The 18,922-nt window shown below is 37.6% G+C and overlaps 2 protein-coding genes across 6 annotated transcripts; one reads left to right on the forward strand and one right to left on the reverse strand.

Moving 5' to 3' along the window:
• Positions 1–706: 706 nt before the first annotated feature.
• On the forward strand, positions 707–6,844 carry cgrrf1 (cell growth regulator with ring finger domain 1). 5 transcript variants are annotated; one of them, XM_055044120.1, is made up of 7 exons: positions 707–773; positions 1,361–1,456; positions 2,943–3,079; positions 4,209–4,386; positions 5,283–5,430; positions 5,546–5,653; positions 6,267–6,844. In XM_055044120.1, the coding sequence occupies exons 3-7, from the start codon at positions 3,019–3,021 to the stop codon at positions 6,525–6,527; spliced, it is 756 nt and encodes a 251-aa protein (XP_054900095.1). In that variant the 5' UTR covers positions 707–773; positions 1,361–1,456; positions 2,943–3,018; the 3' UTR covers positions 6,528–6,844. The 5 variants fall into 5 exon arrangements, with proteins under 5 accessions (XP_054900095.1, XP_054900096.1, XP_054900093.1 ...); XM_055044118.1 differs by lacking the exons at positions 707–773; positions 1,361–1,456 and adding exons at positions 1,538–2,030; positions 2,061–2,214; XM_055044121.1 differs by lacking the exon at positions 1,361–1,456.
• Positions 6,845–8,328: 1,484 nt separating this feature from the next.
• psmc6 (proteasome 26S subunit, ATPase 6) lies at positions 8,329–16,953 on the reverse strand. Its single transcript, XM_055044117.1, has 14 exons — positions 16,843–16,953; positions 16,349–16,428; positions 15,795–15,834; positions 14,201–14,253; positions 13,525–13,592; positions 12,919–13,033; positions 11,139–11,226; positions 10,678–10,739; positions 10,483–10,606; positions 10,040–10,101; positions 9,192–9,312; positions 9,032–9,112; positions 8,772–8,843; positions 8,329–8,682 (listed from the first exon to the last, which is right to left on the reverse strand). Exons 1-14 carry the CDS (start codon positions 16,925–16,927, stop codon positions 8,564–8,566), a joined length of 1,170 nt encoding a protein of 389 aa, XP_054900092.1. The 5' UTR covers positions 16,928–16,953; the 3' UTR covers positions 8,329–8,563.
• Between the last annotated feature and the right edge of the window lie 1,969 nt (positions 16,954–18,922).

Raw genomic sequence — 18,922 nt, forward strand, 5'->3', positions numbered from 1 at the left:
CAAAAACAAGCCTGTGAAAACAGGCGTTACATCGCAGATGTTTGCATTAATAATAGAATTGCAATCATTGTCAATAAATTCCATTGTCTAATAACTTAAATGAAATGTATTTATTTTACTATAATCTGAACTATTTATTTCTATGTAATTAAAGACGTCCTCTTAATCGGATCTTTGTTTTCTATAGGTCAGGAGTTTGATCAAATATCCATGAGAATGAATTGTTTTTTTTAAATTATTTTAAATCATATTGTGTGCTTAAAGACGTCCTCTTTGTCGGATTTAAATTTGCCGTAATTTTCACGATAACGGCAAACTTAGTCATGAAAAAACAATACAGTCTTACACTCTTACAAACAATTGGACATTGGTTTCACACACTCACAGTGTGTTAAACACCGACAGAATATATACACTTAAAAGAAAATACAAAGGTTAAAAAGTATGGAGAAGAGCAACATATACAAACATGTATATAGGTAACGGGTAATAGATACAGATGAAATTCTTGCTTAAATATATTTTGTAATTACCATGTGATGAATGGTTTTTGGCGCCCCCTACTGGTTGCCTATAAATAGGGGGAGAAGCTGTTAGATTCCACGCAGTCTGTTTTGCGCTCTACTGTGGTAAGTCACCAAATCCAGTTCTTTTCTGAACAGTCATAGTGGGTGTGCTCAGAGACTGACGTGGAGTTTTATTGCAGTATGCGGAGAGCTGGTGGACCAGAAGGGAAGCTCACTGTGCTGATTTGTGTTAACCACTCATTACAGGTAATTATGTTACATTATTTATCAGGGTTTTTTTTCAGTTGAGTTTGTCAGTTTGTCTTGTGCATGTCGGTTTGCTGTGATTGCCAGTCTGTCAGTTTGTTTGTTCCCTGTTTCTATGACGACATGAAGTGGCCAGCTTTGTTTTCTGTGAAACACCAGAAGTTGCTGTTAAGTAGTTTAATAGTTAATTTTTACTGTCGCCTATATTTATTTTTCTGATTTGTTTAATTGTAAAAGAAAGACTAAGTTGTATTAAATTAATTTTAAAGCTGTATTATTAATCAAATATCACTATACGATCATTTGTGAGACACAGTCTGTTCAGCGCTCTACTGTGTACGCGGAGAACTAGTGGACCAGTAGGGAAGCTCACTGTGCTGATTTGTGTTCACCACTCATTACAGAAAATTCAACCAACTGGCCTCCTCTGTGTGCATGATGGGACAGGCAGTGGGGAAGCTGTTACATATGCACAATATTATTTCCTTCTCTACAAAAGCATGTTGTGGTAGTGCAAAGATACTCTTCACCTGCTGCCAATACATCTTTCAAAATAATTTAATCTATAGATAAAATCTGAATTTCAGAAATTCCTTGTTGTGATTTGTCCAACAAGTCCATTTATGAGAGACATTTTACAACAGCAAGTTGAGCCGTTCCATCAGACAACATGACACTTCCAGGTAAGTCTGTTCAGTACTCAGAATTATTTCCACACTATGAATTAGAAACAATTCATAATATGGAATTGTTTTTCTGATCAGATCAGAAAAAGGTTCAACCCATTCACAACCCAAAAAACTTTTTGAGAATCTTTCATTCTTGAAAAAAGTGTAAGAAATAATATGCACTCATTTAATGTATTTTAAGAGCGCAAATAACTCCACTCGGTGAAGAAAAAGGTCTCCTTTTTCCAAAATTCACACAGAATTTATGCCTCAAACTCATAGCGTGAGAAATAAACTATGGACAAAATCTGAGAGTCCTGCAATTTTCAATACTGGATATCAACGACAACCGAGTCGTGTCACCAAATGGATGGAAATTTGAAGAATACTGGAGAAATTAAAACCAACGGGTGAAAGAGAGGAATAACTAAAACAATACTTACTATAGGGATATATAACAGACAAGTGTGTGATCATCAGGCAGGAGATTAAATGAAGCGTAATTCCACTCCACACCAGGTGGTGGAAGTATGGAATGGAAATACTCTGTTTACTGACGAATCCGAAAAGAAGGTCTCATCATGTCTACCTTACCCCTTGTTTACTTACCCCTTGTTTACTTCAAATGTCAGACTCAGCTACTCCTATCAGTTACATGTATTGCATGAGATGGCCACGCTTCTTCTCGTTACATTGTATGAATACTCTCCACTCTTCTACATTGCTGTGGTTTCTCTGTGTTTTCTCGTGACCGCTGCCATCGTGCTGGGTTGGTAAGCAGTGTTCGCTTAACTTCCGTTTTTATAAAAGACGCTCTTTTATAAAGGTAAAATATTTTCGCCTTTTACTTTCGCATCTTTCGTCCATCAGAAGCATGTTTTTGTCTTGCTGATGCAAAGACGGCTTATAATGCAGATGTCTTTCAGATTCTAACCGCCCTCATCAAGACCAGAGAATGAATTCTGTGATGAATAACTAAAACTAAACATTTGATTTCATGTGTACATATGAAATGTGTTTTTTGTTTTTGTGGCATTGTGAAGAGGAAGGTTGGCGTTTGCTCAGAACACACACCAGCCATCATAAGCTGTTGAAGCTCATATTGACACATTCTGTCTATTTTCCTACCCCAGGGGTCTGCTACCTTTACTGTCAAAATAACTTTTCAATAGAAAAGGACGTGACTTTTAAAGAATCTCACCTCACGTGATCTCTTTTTATATGCACATTTTTTTCTAATCATGTAGTTCCGTGTTATTGTTGTTGCATGCCTCATATAGCAAACAAATGTAACTAACTTATAACTTCTCAGAAACTGAGACCAAACTCCTGGTTTGTGCACCAAACCAGGAGTTTGATATGCAGTCAGTTAAAAGTACATATTTTAAGGTCAGAAATGGTTTGATGTTTTGGAATGTTAATTTATGTAGAAGAAAAACCTATCATAAAATCATTAGGAGTGAGATTTAAACTCTATGCATTTGTTTACTCTGTATATCAGGTTTGGCTTTGATGTTCCAGTGTTTCTTCTGAGCCATGAGGATTCAGAGTCCACAGTGTCGACTCCTGAGAAACTAATGGTTCAGGAGACCAATCCGTTTTCTCTTGCACTGGGATCTGGGCCAGCATGTGTCAGTGGTGAGTAATAAAATGTAATCAGGTAAAATAATGGAAGCTTTGGATGCACATGTGAGAGAATGAACTTATCTGTAGAAAGAATTACAAAGGACTTCTCATTGACCCCTTCTGTCAACTTTAGTTGTCTAATATTAAAATAAACACAAACTTGAATTGCAATTACATAGCTACATTAATTTATTTGGACCAAAACACTCCACGCGAATTAGAAATAGAGCATTTAATGTCATTAAACATGTAAAAGCTCTCACCTAAAAATCTGTGTTGAACAATTAATACTGTTGTTAAAGGAAGATTTGGTAAAGCATTGATGGATCAAAAAGCAGAACTTGACCTTTGCATAATATCCCATTTTTTAAAGAGTCTGTTATTTCTTACAGAATTTCACAAAAGTGAGTACCCCCCTCTAATTTTTATTAATATTTTATTCTGTCTTTTCAGTGGACAGCACAGAAGTAGTTTGTAGTCAGCATACAGCTGGTATAACAATCCCCTCAAAATAACACGCAGCCATTAATATCTAATCCTCTAGTAACAAAAGTGAAGACACACTAAAGTGTACTCTAAAGTAGCTAATAAATTGTTTAATGAACCATTTCCCCTCTGTGGTGACATGTTTATGTGTCACCATTACACATCTCAGCTGTGTTAAATCTGTTATCACTCTCACAGTCTCTCATACTGTTTACTTGAAGTTTAGCATGACATCTCCCAGTAAATAAGTCTCTGAGGATCTGAACAAAAGAACTGTTGCCAGAGAAAGCCCAAACATGCAAACTCCAAAAAGCACAGAGTTTGGGCTTTCTCTGGCAACAGTTCTTTTCTAACCCAGGAGCTTGTGGCTGCACAGCGACAGTGCTACCAACTGCACCACTGTGCCAGCACACAAAGAGACTAGTATTTCTCCATGAAGAAGTGTTTTGGATGAAAGGTGAGATGTTTTCAAGACACAGAACAAGATGACTAGTTGCCTTCTTCATCAGCACTATTGACTGAGGAGCTACACCAGAGAGAAGCTCCAGAAAATTATAAATCAACAGTTCTGTGTTCTTCCTTCAGATGTTCCTGGTATTTGTACGGTATGTCTAGGGATCCATTTCCGCTAACCATTGCATGCACTCCTTTGTAGATGGTGTATCACTGAAACCTTGCTGCTTGGAGCCTTGTGTACTGAGCTGTTTCTGGGGCTGTGAAGTCGGCGCTCTGCAGGAGGCGCTGCACACCCATCAACAAAACCTAAGGTTCACAAGTCCTCAACACGTCCTTGAAGCGCTGCACCATCGGTTCCACTACCATCAAACATTCTAGTATCCTTTTTATTGCAACCACAGAACATGATCTGAAAAAGTTTTAATTATGGACCACAGTAGTGTGTAATTTGTTGTAGACAGTGAGGAAACTATGGCATGGATTGAATGGCAGCCTCACTTCTACAACATAGCTTATCCCCTTCTGAGTAAATGTTTGTATGGATGGGTGAATGATAGATTGTGTAAAGTGCTTAAATTGATTATGCTTCACAGTGGATGTCTCTGATTCAATTTAGTCCATTTCTATCACTACTTTATAAAAATTGTCAGCAATTTCTCATCTCAGTAACAAGTTAGTCTGAGTGCAAAGTGACCTGCAGGCAACGTGAAACAGTCAGACTTGTGATGTATAATGTGGTTTGATTCTGAGCTTTATTTATAAAAATAATAACTTATTTGGGGCTGCACAGTGGCACGTGGGTAGTGCTGTTGCCTTGCAGCAAGAAGGTCCTGGGTTTGATTCCCGGCCCGGGTTCTTTCTGCACGGAGTTTGCATGTTCTCCCTGTGCATGCTGGGTTCTCTCCGGGTTCTCCGGCTTCCTCCCACATGTTCTGACAGGTTAATTGGCCTTCCCAAATTCTCCCTAGGTGTGAGTGTGAGTCTGTGTGTGTGTGTGTGTGTGTGTGTCTGTGCATGGTTGTTTGTCCTGTTTGTCTCTCTGTGTTGCCCTGCGACAGACTGGTGACCTGTCCAGGGTGAACCCCGCCTCTCGCCCGGAACGCAGCTGGAGAGGAACCAGCACCTCCCGACCCCGTTAGGGAGGAGGGTGATCAGAAAATGGATGGATGGATGGATAACTTATTTGGACTTTATTCTGTGTGTTAGATACCAATTATTTTATCACATTGACTCAGACAATAAGACGGGTACCGCTTTGACTTCATCCTGCCAGTATCTGCAGCAAGGACGAAAAGGAATGTCACACCTGCATCCCTGCTGACCAGAGGATTCCAGATTTTGGGCTGTTGCCAAGAAAACACTATCCTCTCGTGGCTGTCCTGACTCTGGCAGAAACTGAGACCAGAAATCTATACAATATTGTTAGTTCTTTTCATTACAATTTAAAATGGAATGTGAAAGAGCAAGTAAAGATTGGCATGTGCATAATTATGCTCATAATTTCCTCTGACAGTGAACTGCTTCGTTCTCTTCCAGGTGGCAAATGTAATCGTTATTCACGTCCCTGATGGGAAATACAATCTTTCTGCACGAATTCTCTTCCAGTATCTTCTTACCTCACAAGGTCACATGCATGAATTAAAAGTATGTCAAATTTATCTTTAAAGACATTTTCCTAATTTCCTTGACATTGAAACAAGTTACTGGTACATAACAGATGTGGACAAAATTACTGCTGAACAAGAACCTTAATTTGAATATGCATGCTTCCATTTACCTTTAACTTGCTGCTGGAAAAGCTGGACACCCCCTTCGTAGCTCATTATAAAGTATTTCTATGATATTCTTATATCCATAAATCCTTTAGTCAGTCATGCAATCATTTTTAATTTTAACTGCCACTTCAGTGTGTGCTTTCAATTGTCTGTAAATTTAATGTTGATACAACAAAATTTTACTATTATGGGAAAGGAAAAGAATCAGTTAAAAAGTATTAAAATTAATGGTTTCAATAAAAACATGGTCCAAACAAATGTATTTATCAGGAATCCTGTGGAATTTCTTTCTGTTTAATATTTTCTGTTGTGATCAACAGAAGCAGGGAATGTTGATCTGGTTTGTTTTGTTGCTTGGTCATTTACTAGTTTTTATTAGGAAGAAAAGAAAGTAATTGTATAAATTACAACACAGTGCATCAGAATAAATAGTGTTGGTTCAGTCTGTCTGGGCTCTAACTGGGTTCTCTCTGTGATTGCAGCCGCTCTTTATGTCTGCTGAAGGTTCTGGGCAGCTGGCTGGAGGACAGATGGACGGAAGTCCTGACCGAGGGGAGAGTGACTGGTCAGAGGAGACGGGTAGAAACTGTGTTGTATGTCAGAATGCAGCGGTCAACAGGGTGCTGCTGCCATGCCGACACGCCTGCGTTTGTGACAGTTGCATGTTGCATTTTCAACACTGTCCAATTTGCAGAGCCTTTGTCCTGGAATCATTTGCACTTAGACCAACATTACAAATATAATTTATGTCATATGGACGATGCACTACAAACAAGATTGCTTATCACCTTTATATGGCGTTAAAGATCCTGTACTTGCATGCAAACACACTGAGGTCTTTCAACTCAGCGTTGCTTCCAAGCTGCCTTTATTTCCTCTTGTATTAACACCTTCTAATAATCTGGTTTTAGAGAACCGATGTCAAGATGTCAGATATTATCCAAGTTTTTTTTGTTGTTTGTTTTTGTGTCTATCACTAAATGAAACTCATGTATTATTTAATTTTATTACAGATATAAAATATTACAGAATAAAATATCTTAAGCCCTGTGCAAATTAATGCTTATCACTGAATTATTTGATTCAGACTTGTTAAATTAGTGACAACTACAAAAATGCAGGACCTTAGTCTAAATCAGGAGTCTCAAACTCCAGTCCTCGAGGGCCACAGTCCTGCAACTTTTAGATGTTCTTCTGCTGCAACACACCTGAATAGAATAAATAGGTAATTAAAGCTCTGGACAACTGATCTACACAAGGAGGAGGTAATTAAGCTGTTTCATTCCAGCGTTTTTTTGTATCTATTGCACATCTAAAAACTGCAGGACTGCGGCCCTCGAGGACCGGAGTTTGAGACCCCTGATCTAAATACACTGAAAAGAAACTATTAAAAATAACCTAAATCTGAAGGATCCGTAATACAGGCAGGTGTCAAGAAGAGCGGTCCTCTGATAAACTCAAGATATCAAGAGGATAAAATAATAGAGGAAAATACAATGTCCACATAATTAATCCTTTAAATTGGTACAATGAAAGTGATCTTCAAAAGCTCCACTGGCTGGCAATTTATTTAACAAGAAAGTGAGTGAGCAGGTAGTTTCAGAACACCAAGCATCATCTAACAGCAGATACCAGAATCCATGGGCCACATGCAGCTGCCTGAGCAAACAAGAGGAGAAGTGTACATTTAAAGTGCTTAAAGCAGATGACATCACAGTCACCATATCAGAAAGAAATTCTGCCAATAAATATATTACTTTTATGAAAGTTACTATTACCAGGGAAAGCCCATGTTTGACTTGTTTTGCTTCTGCATTCTCCAAAGAGTTTGTGGAACATTTAGCCAAAAGAAAAAGATCTTTAGATTGTACATCAAGTTAATATCTCAAGAATGAAATATTAACATTTCTTACATGAAAATCTTCAAGATGCTGCATGAACTGACTACTAAATACATTGTTGTGTGGCAATGCAATACTTTTGTGAGAAAACGCAAAAGAAAAAAAATCCCCATTATGCTTTAAAGAGCTCTGTAAAATATGCCTGAAATTAGAGATAAAAATTTGACCTGGAATAAAGCCTGATTGGTTTTATGTGGGGTTAATTGTTGGTCAATAAATGTGTTAAGCTTATTAGACGAAAATGTGGACAGTATTTTCTGATAACTTTGTATCCTTCAGCTTCTTTTGGGTCATTTCCTTATTTTATAATATTCATGACAGAATGATAAACTGTTTCAGGAAGTCTAGAATCCTACCCTATCCCTAACCCCACATTATAGTCAAGTTTGAATGAGGCAGATATACTGTAGCACCAAATGTAACAGCAGATTTTGAAAATCTGCAAACATTTTCAGTTAGTTGTTTTACACTGGAAAGTTCTACTGAAATAGCACCTGTCAAGCCACCATGAATGAGGAACTGTAGATCTCTGGGAAAAGATCTGCAGTCTGTAACCATCTTTCTGCTACAGTAACAGAAACTCCACACTAAGTTCTGCACAAATGACCCCATCGGAAACAAACGCAATAAACAGAAACATCAATACATCTGTAATAGTACTGTATTTGCAAACTAGTTTTACACAATTGGTTTATAGAAGAACAGAATGATCAGCAGAACCGAAGAGGTATAAACAACAGAAAGCAGTTTCATTTAATTTCTCATTCATTCATCATTGATGTTCACTGCTCCAAGTCTTTGTGGTTTTGAAGCAGTGAAAACAACAAGCCAGTGAATGAGAAGAACATTAAACCAGAAAAAGCACTGAGACGAAGGGTTTAAACAGGTTTGTAGTCCAACTTGGACTCAAGCTTCTTTGAGTCGGCCACTTTGCGAACAGCTTTCATGAAGTCTTCTTGAGTGACATACTCACGATCAGACCGGATCGCAAACAGTCCTGAGAAAACAAAAGTCAGCATAAAAACCCTAATCAAGGAGGTAAGTGTGCAAAGGATTCCGGGTTTTAGCAGACAGTGGGATTATTACCTGCTTCAGTGCACACATTTCTCAGATCAGCACCATTGAAACCATCAGACAGTTTTACAATGGCTTCAAAATCTGGTGAAATATCAAAAAAATCAAGAAAATTAAAGCTAGAAGATTTTTTGTGTTAGACTAACTTTGAGCAAACGGATAAACTTACACACACAAAAAAACTTTGATTTTATTTTTTTGATGGTTATTGAACACCCAGGTCTAACTAAAAGGTGCATCAAAGTTCACCTGGATGCAATTTGTGTACCAACCTATTTCGCCATGCTTGGTGATGGGACTGGAGTGAATTTTCAGGATGTCCAGTCTTGCTTGTTCATTTGGCAGTTCAATGTCTAAAGAGGAAAACACACAGAGCTCTTGTTGTGCGTTTCCACATGAAGCCGACTGATGAACACAGAAAATAATGCTTACGTATTTTCCGGTCCAGTCTTCCAGGCCGCAGTAGCGCTGGATCCAGGGTGTCCGGCCTGTTGGTGGCCATGATCATCTTGACTCTGTGTAGAGTATCAAAACCGTCCATCTGGTTCAGCAGCTGACAGAACACAGGAAAGAGAAGAGTCATCTTCCAGATCTTAGCCTGAGTTTGCATCAGACTTTCTTGATGTCAGTCAAGTCAAAATAACAGAATTGATAATTATAACTGCATAATAACTGCAATAAATGCAGTTTTCTGGACGATCGCCACTAGTTTTGATCGCCTCTAGTTATGCTATGACAGCATTTTTGTTTTGTCAGGTAATGTAAAATAAAAAATACAAGTATACACTATTTTTGTAAATATTGATATTTTTAATAATGCAGTTTGCATTAGTTCTGAGAAATGTTAACCATCTCCAAGTAAAATAGTGACTGTGCAATATCCTGAACTGATTGAAAATCAATAAAAACTGAATTGTGATTTAAACTGACTTTGGCAATCTTAATTGAGATCCAATAATACATAATTATGTCCTAATAACGCACAATTCATATACAGACTCCATTAAGACTCCTTTGCCAAGTTTGTTCACAAAAACAGCTACTTGACTTGTTTTTAACCAACAAAAAAGTTGAATTAGTGCAAATGTGCACTCTGGACACTGATAGTTAAGAGTTCAGAGGGACAGTCTGGGGAAGGAAACCGTTTCCATGGCAGCAGCAGCAGGTTTTTGTAAATAGAGCTCTGTGGTGTTGCCCTAAAGATAAAAATCTAGATAGATTATGATGAGAGTGGTAATGTCCTTCCCACCAGAACACAGCAAATGATATTTATTTCATACCTCCATCAGCGTTCTTTGGATCTCTCTATCAGCTGAAGTACCTTCTGAGAAACGGCGGCCACCTGCAGAAAATGATATGACAATATTTAGCCCCATAGTATTTGACCCAATCAAGCATGACATTCTGTAGAATGTTCTGTTAGGAGGTGATAAATCCCAGTGGACCAACACCAGCAGAGGACATGGCACCTCAAACCACCTGTGCCTGTGTATTCAGTGGTGATGGTGGTAGAACTTTGTCCTGTAATGACTGATTTGCTCTTAGTAACTGAACTTTTATGGCTACTGTCTGGCCACAAACATTGTGCTTAGTATAAAACTTTGATATTTTTGGCATGGTTACAGATTATCTTCCTATAATGTGACCCCTGGCAATCTTCACAGAGGGACTTTATATAATCTACAATCAATCAAATAAGCAGAGAGCTAGCATGATTCCTCACCAATGGCATCAATCTCGTCCATGAAGATGATGCATGGCTGGTGGTCCCGGGCATAGTTGAACATCTCTCTAATGAGCCTTGCACTTTCACCGATGTATTTGTCCACAATGGAGCTGGACACAACCTGTAATGTGTAAGATGCTGTTACACGGCTGTTGAATGGAGCTGAACACTGCAGGAAGGACTGATTCTCACCTTTAGAAAGTTGCAATCCAACTGACTGGCCACAGCTCTGGCAAGAAGAGTCTTCCCAGTGCCTGGTCCAGAAAAAAAATCATACCATTAAATTTTAAGAACCATTTATGACAAGCTAAAAACAGTAGAACATAAAGAAAAAATGCCTCCTTATGAATGGTAAATGGATTGAACTTATATAGCGCTTTTCCAGTCATTTTGACCACTCAAAGCACTTTACAGTAGAGTGACATTTATCCATTCGCACTCACAAGCACACACATTCATACACCAATACACAGACCGGTAGGCAACTTGGGGTTACGTGCCTCGCCCAGGGGCACATCGACATGTGACAGGAGGAAGCTGGAATTGAACCTACAACCTTCCAATTGCAAGATGACCACTCTGCCACACAACCACAGTGTCTGAACTTAAATTAATGTGACTAAAACAAATGTGTGAAGTTGGCCAGCTCCTACCTGGAGGCCCATACAGCAGGCAACCTTTTGGAGGAATAATTCCCACTCTCTGAAAGAGCTCAGGGTTGGTCAGAGGAAGTTCAATCACCTGCAAAATAAGAATAGGCAGGTTTGTCAATGTGGGATGAGTCAATGAAATTCCCTGAGGTTTTTACAGGACATAGCACAATACATCCACAGTTCTCAATACGTCCCGGAAGAAAAACCAGGAAGATAGAGACATCACAGCAGTTTTAAAGTCCGTCCACTGGCTCCCTGTAGCTCAAATAATAGATTTTAAAATACTGTTGTTAGTTTATAAATCACTGAACGGTTTAGCACCACAATACATTAAAGATCTGCTGTTGTTGTATCAACCTTCCAGACTCTCAGGTTCTGGTTCTGGTTCTGCTCTACATCCCAGAACCAGAACCAAGAGAGGAGAAGCAGCTTTCAGCATCTATGCACCAAACATTTGGAACAAACTTCCAGAAAACTGTAAAACAGCAGAAACCCTGACTTCCTTTAAATCTCTACTAAAAACATACATGTTTAGAATTGTATTTGAAATGTAATATGTAACAATGTATTGTCTATTATATGATGCATGACTTTGTGTTCTTGTGTTTATGATGTAAAGCACTTTAAAATGCCTTGCTGCTGAAATGTGCTATACAAATAAAATTTGATTTGATTCATTCAAAAGGTAAGTTCCCCTCGTTCCTGAAACTCTCAACACACAGCCATGGGATAAATCCTCTCCCTTTAGATTTGGGAAGACTGATAACAGGAAGAATATTGATCTTAAGTTCTCTGTGTGGTCCAGCTGAAATGTCAGCATCAGTTCTCGTTGACAAAAATTGCGATATTTTGTTCTCATCCTCATGTTATCCATCCCTTCTTGTCACAAACTTCCATTGGAAATTCTATGTGTGATTGGTCTGAATTTAACTGTTATTTATGTGGAAAACAGTGCAATTCAACTTCCATGAGTTGTGATGTGACCATGTGTGCAAGGTAGGGCGTATTGTCGGGTAACACAGACTGTCAGAACAACAGCTTTTCAGTGAAAAGCTGAAAAGCAGGTCATGTAGAAGTTTGGACTTGAAATATTAAACTCCTTCTGCTCAGGTATAGTGACACAGCAGAACGGCTCACGATGCCCAACGCTCTTTTTTTGATAACATTAAAAATCAAATGACTTTTCAGCCCGTTAGTAACCATTTCCTCCTATAGACCTGTTAACTTACAATAGTCATTTCTTTGTGCCTTGATTACCGTCTCTATAATATCCCGTTGTAAGGCACACATTGCAAAACACCATGAAGTATACTGCAGCAGCTCATTGTGTCTTGTGGACCCATGAAAGCTTTTTGTGCATAAACAAACACACAAAACCACATAGACAGCACGGCTTTGGTCCAACAACAATTACGATGAAAGAACCCCTCTTCTATGATTTTTGTGCCAACGTTTGACAGAGTATATTAAGTTAATCACCATCATTACATATGTAACAGCACATTCTAGTGAGCCGACATGGCTTTGCTGTTGAGTGGACATTAGAACAGATTGGAAAGCATCTAAAGAGTTATACCAGCAAGGTCTAGAAACTCATTCATACATTTGACTACATTTTGTTGCGTTGTACATGTGACAGTGCAATGACAATAAAGTTGAATTCTATTCTATTGTCTACAGTGTCTGCATAGAACTGTCAAAAAATAAATAAATAAAAATCAATCCTCCAGGTGCTGAAAATTGATATAGAAATGTGAGCGAGCGAGTGAGTGAGTGATACCTCTCTCAGCTCACGAATCTGTTCAGACAGTCCTCCAATCTCTGAGTAGGAGACGCTGCCTGGATCTTCATGGGACATGTTATACACTAGAGGATCCACTTCCCTGGGAAGGTACCTATGACAAATGACAAACTGTCATGGTGGGAAAAAGAAAAACTCTCTCTGGTTATTTTCTCAAAGAATACTTATGGAAGTTCCTTTTTACTTGATTAGTCAGAGCAGAAAATATAAACTTAGATTTGCTATAAGTCACTGAGAAAGTAAATATTTAAACCCCTGTGTCTCAACTACAAATCTGGCCGCACATAGGAAAATGAAAATCTTAAATATTACATTTCAAAATCAATTTCTTCTGTTTCAACTTTGTCTCTACCACTGGTAGCAATCAGAAGCAGTCAAGTGAGAAGAAAGTAGATCTGGATAAATCTGGAAAGGGCTACTCCTGGCTGGAATATTTGTCACTTTCATATCCCTCTATTTGTGAAGATAATTTTGCTTATTTTATATGTTGCCTTTAGACATTTGTGTGTTTTTTCTTCCTTTATGTTGTACCTCCTTGCAGTTTTGGTCAAACTGCAGTGAATAGTGTTCAAGTCTGTAACCTACCTCATTATAGTGAGTGTAGTCATGTCCAAAGCCACTCTGGTGCCTGGTTTCAGCTGTGATTTGTCCAACTGGAAAGATAAATATTGTGGTCATTACATTTTTTTCAAGTCCTCAACACTGCCATAGTCTTCAGAAACACAATCAAACTGTAACACAGTCTGCATGGATCATTTTAAAGTTGACAATGATATTTTCTACCATAACCATGTTAAAATAATAATACTAATTGACTTAATACCAAAATGAATTAGTGGTATTTTAAAGCAGGATAAGACCAAAACAGAAAACTAAATCACAGAGAAAACTCATTGGTTTCTGATTAGTGAGTGAGAAACTTAACTAAGCCTGTCTGTTAGTCTGGTCAGGAGCAGGCTAGCATTCATAAGCAAAGTGCCAAATCATTTGGGAAGTGCCTTAAAAAAAAAAAAGGATGTCAATTTTTTGGAGTGGCCATCAAGGTCCTGATGTCAGCTGGTCAGGATTTTGAGAAGGGCCTGAATGATGTAAATATTTTTTCTATTGACTATTGAAAAACATATACATATTTTAAAAAATGTATGCAATATTTACAATTTTATTTTGTTGTTGTTGTAAATAACGATAAGTTTTTTAGAACTGATCCTACATGTATATTGAAATAGTTTGATCCTCCTGTATGATGATTATGTGCACTCACCTGTCTGCGACATCCGACCACATATCGGGGACCATTGGTGGCTTTCACAATGACTGGTGGGAAGAGAAAAAAAAACTGAAACATCAAAAGTCAATCTTCAACAAGGCAGTTGTCATTCTGCTGTACAAACAGGGGTCCAATGGCCCTGTGAGTTTTATACCCTGCACAGGGTCCAGTAGAATCAGATTAACCCTGCGTGCACTTTTACATATTTTTACCCCCTGTGGCTTCAGGAAATGACTGGACACTCCCAGCAAATTCTCGCTGACTTGCCATTACATCGGCCACGCTATACCTGAGTGTTAAGCTAAGACTGCAGGAGGGATAAACCACTAATTGCAGTTTTCTGGCATATCCCCAATCTTTATAAAGCCTGACCTTTAGGAATAAACTTGCTGAGTTGGAAACAGTGCAGTGACTATTGTTCACTGAAAACATTCAGACATGGCCTGGTAGGCCAGTCTGTTAGTCAAACCTCTCTCATAGCACAGGAGAAAAGGACAGTTGATTTCAGACCTTTACCAAAGTATAAAAGATCGGTGGATAACAAACTTCAACAAGGCAGTTGGCTTCACATTAAGTATCGGCCAATCACCGATTTCCCAAAATTAAGGATATCAGAATAAATATAATATTAATGCAAACATGCAGCACTTAAATAGGTGAACAAAGGTTTTAAGACATCATTTACAAAAATATCTGCCTGACAAAAAAATTACAACAAAGAATGTGGACCTTAAAGATAAGTGTGAACATCGTATCATTTATACATTCAGAGGAAATATGATTACTGTTCCTAAGGTGATCATTCTAGACAGAGATAAAATCAATAACTTGGCAAAATAAATCAAACGAAGAAATATTTCATATCTATTTATATTGCATAAGCATAAAATAGAATGCAAAAACATTTAAAATTTTAGTTTTACGTCTACATTTTAGGTAAACATTTCTGTCTGACAATAGAAATAATCATTTATATGAAGCATAATTTTACTTTTAGTTTTGCATTGGTTAGTCACAATGCAATTAGTGACAATTTTATTTATTGTTTACTATTGCTAGCCAAAAAGGTTTCAAGATATTTTCTCTTCTTTAAGTCCCAAGTCCAACCTGCCCGTTGCTATTTTTCTCTTCAAGGATCCAACACATGGAAGAGAAAGATGTGCTGCAGGTTCAGGATCTGATGTAGAAATTCCTATATTTTCCAGCTGTTGTACATTAGTAACTGCCTTACATTTGTCACATGTCCAGAATGACATATAAGGGTAAAATGAGTTAGTAAACTAACTAGACAGGTGTATAACAGTTCATGCCAGTTCATAACAGGCATGACTAAAACGTCTTCAGAATAATGCTAGACAGTTATGTTTCAGTAGAGCAGTTAAACCTTTAAAAGTTTTTGTATATGTTCAGTTCTAAAGTAACGCTATAATGTACCTTTTCTCATTATATTAATATAGTTTTTTTCTGCTGAATGACTGCCTTTTTTACATGAGACACCGATTCACTCTTAGATGAAAACTAGCATGTCCTAAGTTGACATGTAACTATGAAAACATATGAAATATCAGGGGGGTAGGGAGATGCTTACATTTCTCTTCGGTAAGCTGCTTTAGCACCTCTCCAACAATCTGCAAAGAACAAATGTACAGTCAGATCATGATGTGCTTTAGACTGTCAGCAAAGTTATCCACACACATTAAGAACATTTCTAAAGTGCTTTTAAAATGGAAAAAATGTTAACCATTGATCTCACTGGTCAAACTACAATATTTCAAACTCCTCTATGTCACTGATATGTGAAAGATGAGATCAAAACACAGCAGGGGGCAAAACTGCCCAAATAAAATCTAATAGGAAAAAAAAATGAAACAGAATTTTTCACTATTCGTCTTAATATCTAGCTTTAGTTATTTTTATGTAATTAACTGTTTTATTGATTATGAAGCCTGACTTCATACTGCTCCACAATTAAATAAATGTGAAAAACGTATTGCATGCATGAACAGTTTAGCTCCAGTAAAGTGCGCTGAATTCAATTCGGTTTGTAACGTCTTATTACTGAAAGGATTTTATTCATAAGCAACTCAAGATATAAACTAACCATCAACTAACACATGAATATAATCCAATATAGAATCTTACCTGACCAACACTTTGAAGAGCCTTTAAGTCATTCTCTGATTTCTCGTATTGCTTCGTTTGTTCTCTCAGCTGTTCTCTTACTAGCAATGAAACAAAAACCCCAATAGGGTAGACTTTACAATTCACAAGTTAAGGTATAGAGACAATGTTTACACAGTCTGCGTTGCTAGCTCACTATTTGTATAGGCCGGTTTCTTTGTTAGAAACACATAGATATAAAGTATTTCTCACCAGCATGCACAAAGATAAAGAGACATACGACACTGAATGATTTAGCATATGGAGCTTTACAGTACATTGTCCATTGTGGAACAAAAAAACAACAGTGGGGTATATGGATGACTGACAAGAAAACGCTGAACTGCATGACAAAGCAAAAGCTAGCCGTCAAGCTAACATAGCATTATATCCGATGTATATAAAAAGCATATATTTGGAATGTACAAAATTACAAGCTATACGTCGCAAAATGTACAAATGTTAATTTCAATTACATTCTTTCAATCGTCCGTCAACCTCCTTATGTTCTAGTAATTTTTTCCTGTAGTCTTGCAAAGCTTTATCTCTCGTGTCCGCCATGACTCCCAAATTCTTCTTCTTCTTCGTCGTCGTCTGGTATTCATTGGCGGTTGGCAAACAACTTACTGATGCATTACCGCCACCAACTGGTAAACAATGTTGAAAAGGATTTTAACAGCTATTTAAAATGTCACTACATTTGGAGTACACTTCTATCCCTGCACAAATGTGATAATTTAAATAAATAAAAGCTTTAAATTATTATTTTTTTAATTTTAAATTTTATGCTCCTTAGGTTGTATAACAGTGAAAACATCTACATTCACTTTTGTTTTGGTGCTTTGAGGTTTGTTATTGTCCACTGAAAATGCTTGAGTGGCTGCCACATATTTTGATGTCAGGCACGCCACATTAATGGATATACATTCCTGAATTATGTGAGAAATATGCATTTATACACAAGGCCTCAGAACCTTTGTGTGTGCACAAGTTTCCTGTCATGTTTTGTGCATATAAGCTTTATAAATGAGATCACAGAGGATAGAAGAGCTTGGTGAATATTCAAGACCAAGACATGTGCCAGAGTGAAAAATCAATTGAATGGAACAGGACAAGGGACCACATGTATAAAAGAGTGCACAGCTCTCATACTGATAGTTTGCAGTAGAAAGAATCTATGAAACTGCGCACGCAAAAAATTCAGATGCATAAAATGCATAAAACCCTGTATAGTCAAATAAGGGCCACAGTGAAGTCCACTTAAGATAGCAAAGATAAAATCTATTTTTTCAAGGTAACAGTTTGAAACAGTAATGCATGCCTTCATTTCATCTTGAATAGATTACTGTAATTCCCTGTGTCTCTGAGTCAGCAAGTCTTCATTTACTTGTCTACAGCTGATACAAAATGCTGTTGTCTGTCTTTCAACAGGAATACGTAAGAGACCGCACATTGCTGTCCTGGCTTCTCTCTACTGGCTGCCCGTATTTTAGAGTTCATTTTAAAATGTTTTTGTTTGCTTTGAAGGTTTTAAACAGCATTGCCCCATCTTATTTAACAAAGCTTCTCCACCACCACCAGTGGTGGAACTAGACTTTTAAAGTTAAGGGGTCATGCAGCCAGAGGCCAGTACTATCTTATGATAAATCCAAATTTATATATAATATCTTTATACCTTAAATGGAGAGGTTTTATCCCCTTTCACTGCAAAAAAGGGAATAGCACAAAATAGTATTTGTACTATTTTGCACATGCAAAAATTACTATAAATACCCAGACAGCTCCCACCATGTGTTGGAATATGACCTCTGATTGAGCCTGTTCAGGGGTGTACTGCCATATTGGGGAATTTCCCTGTGGGTCGCTTCATTAATGGGATGGTGAGCTGTCCCATCCACCCCTGCGTCATGCAGGACCCTCTGTTTTTGTGGTACCATGGTGCTTCAAACTGGACCATATCAAATGCCTTCTTTGCCTAACTTTTGCAGCTCCAGTCTTACAGATTTTAGAGCATGGAAGCAACACATTGGAAACCTCCACACTCACTCTCTTTACAAGCATGAATTTTGAGATATTTGGACATCGTTTATCCAGAACTTATGTCATTTTTTAGCATGTGTACAGCTAGTTCAACATCTTTTCTTCTGTAAGGTGCAAATGAGTATCTATACTTCAATGCAAAAGATAATAATAAAAATTAGATCACATATAAGGAAAACCGTTTCTTCATTCAAAGGTTTCTTCAAATTAATTGTAATACAGACTGCTAAAGGAGACCTTTCCTGCCAACATCCACTAGTATCTCCAAAAACTCTTTGAAGAATTTTATTTAATATGCATTATGACAACATTTAATTTCCCTTTGGGATCCATATTTTTGAATTTTAATTTACAGTCTAAATACTTTGAGTATCAACAAATGTATACTGCTTCAAAACTTGGTTATAGGGTAGGCATTGATTTTACTCAATCAGAAATAAACTGCATTTTAGAGCATGGAAGGGTTAGGGTTAGGGTTAAGATAAAAGAAATTTTACTAATTTGGGTAATGGCTCA

This window comes from Poeciliopsis prolifica, unplaced genomic scaffold (genome assembly GCF_027474105.1).
Source record: "Poeciliopsis prolifica strain line A6 unplaced genomic scaffold, Auburn_PproV2 SCAFFOLD020, whole genome shotgun sequence".
NCBI lineage: Eukaryota > Metazoa > Chordata > Actinopteri > Cyprinodontiformes > Poeciliidae > Poeciliopsis > Poeciliopsis prolifica.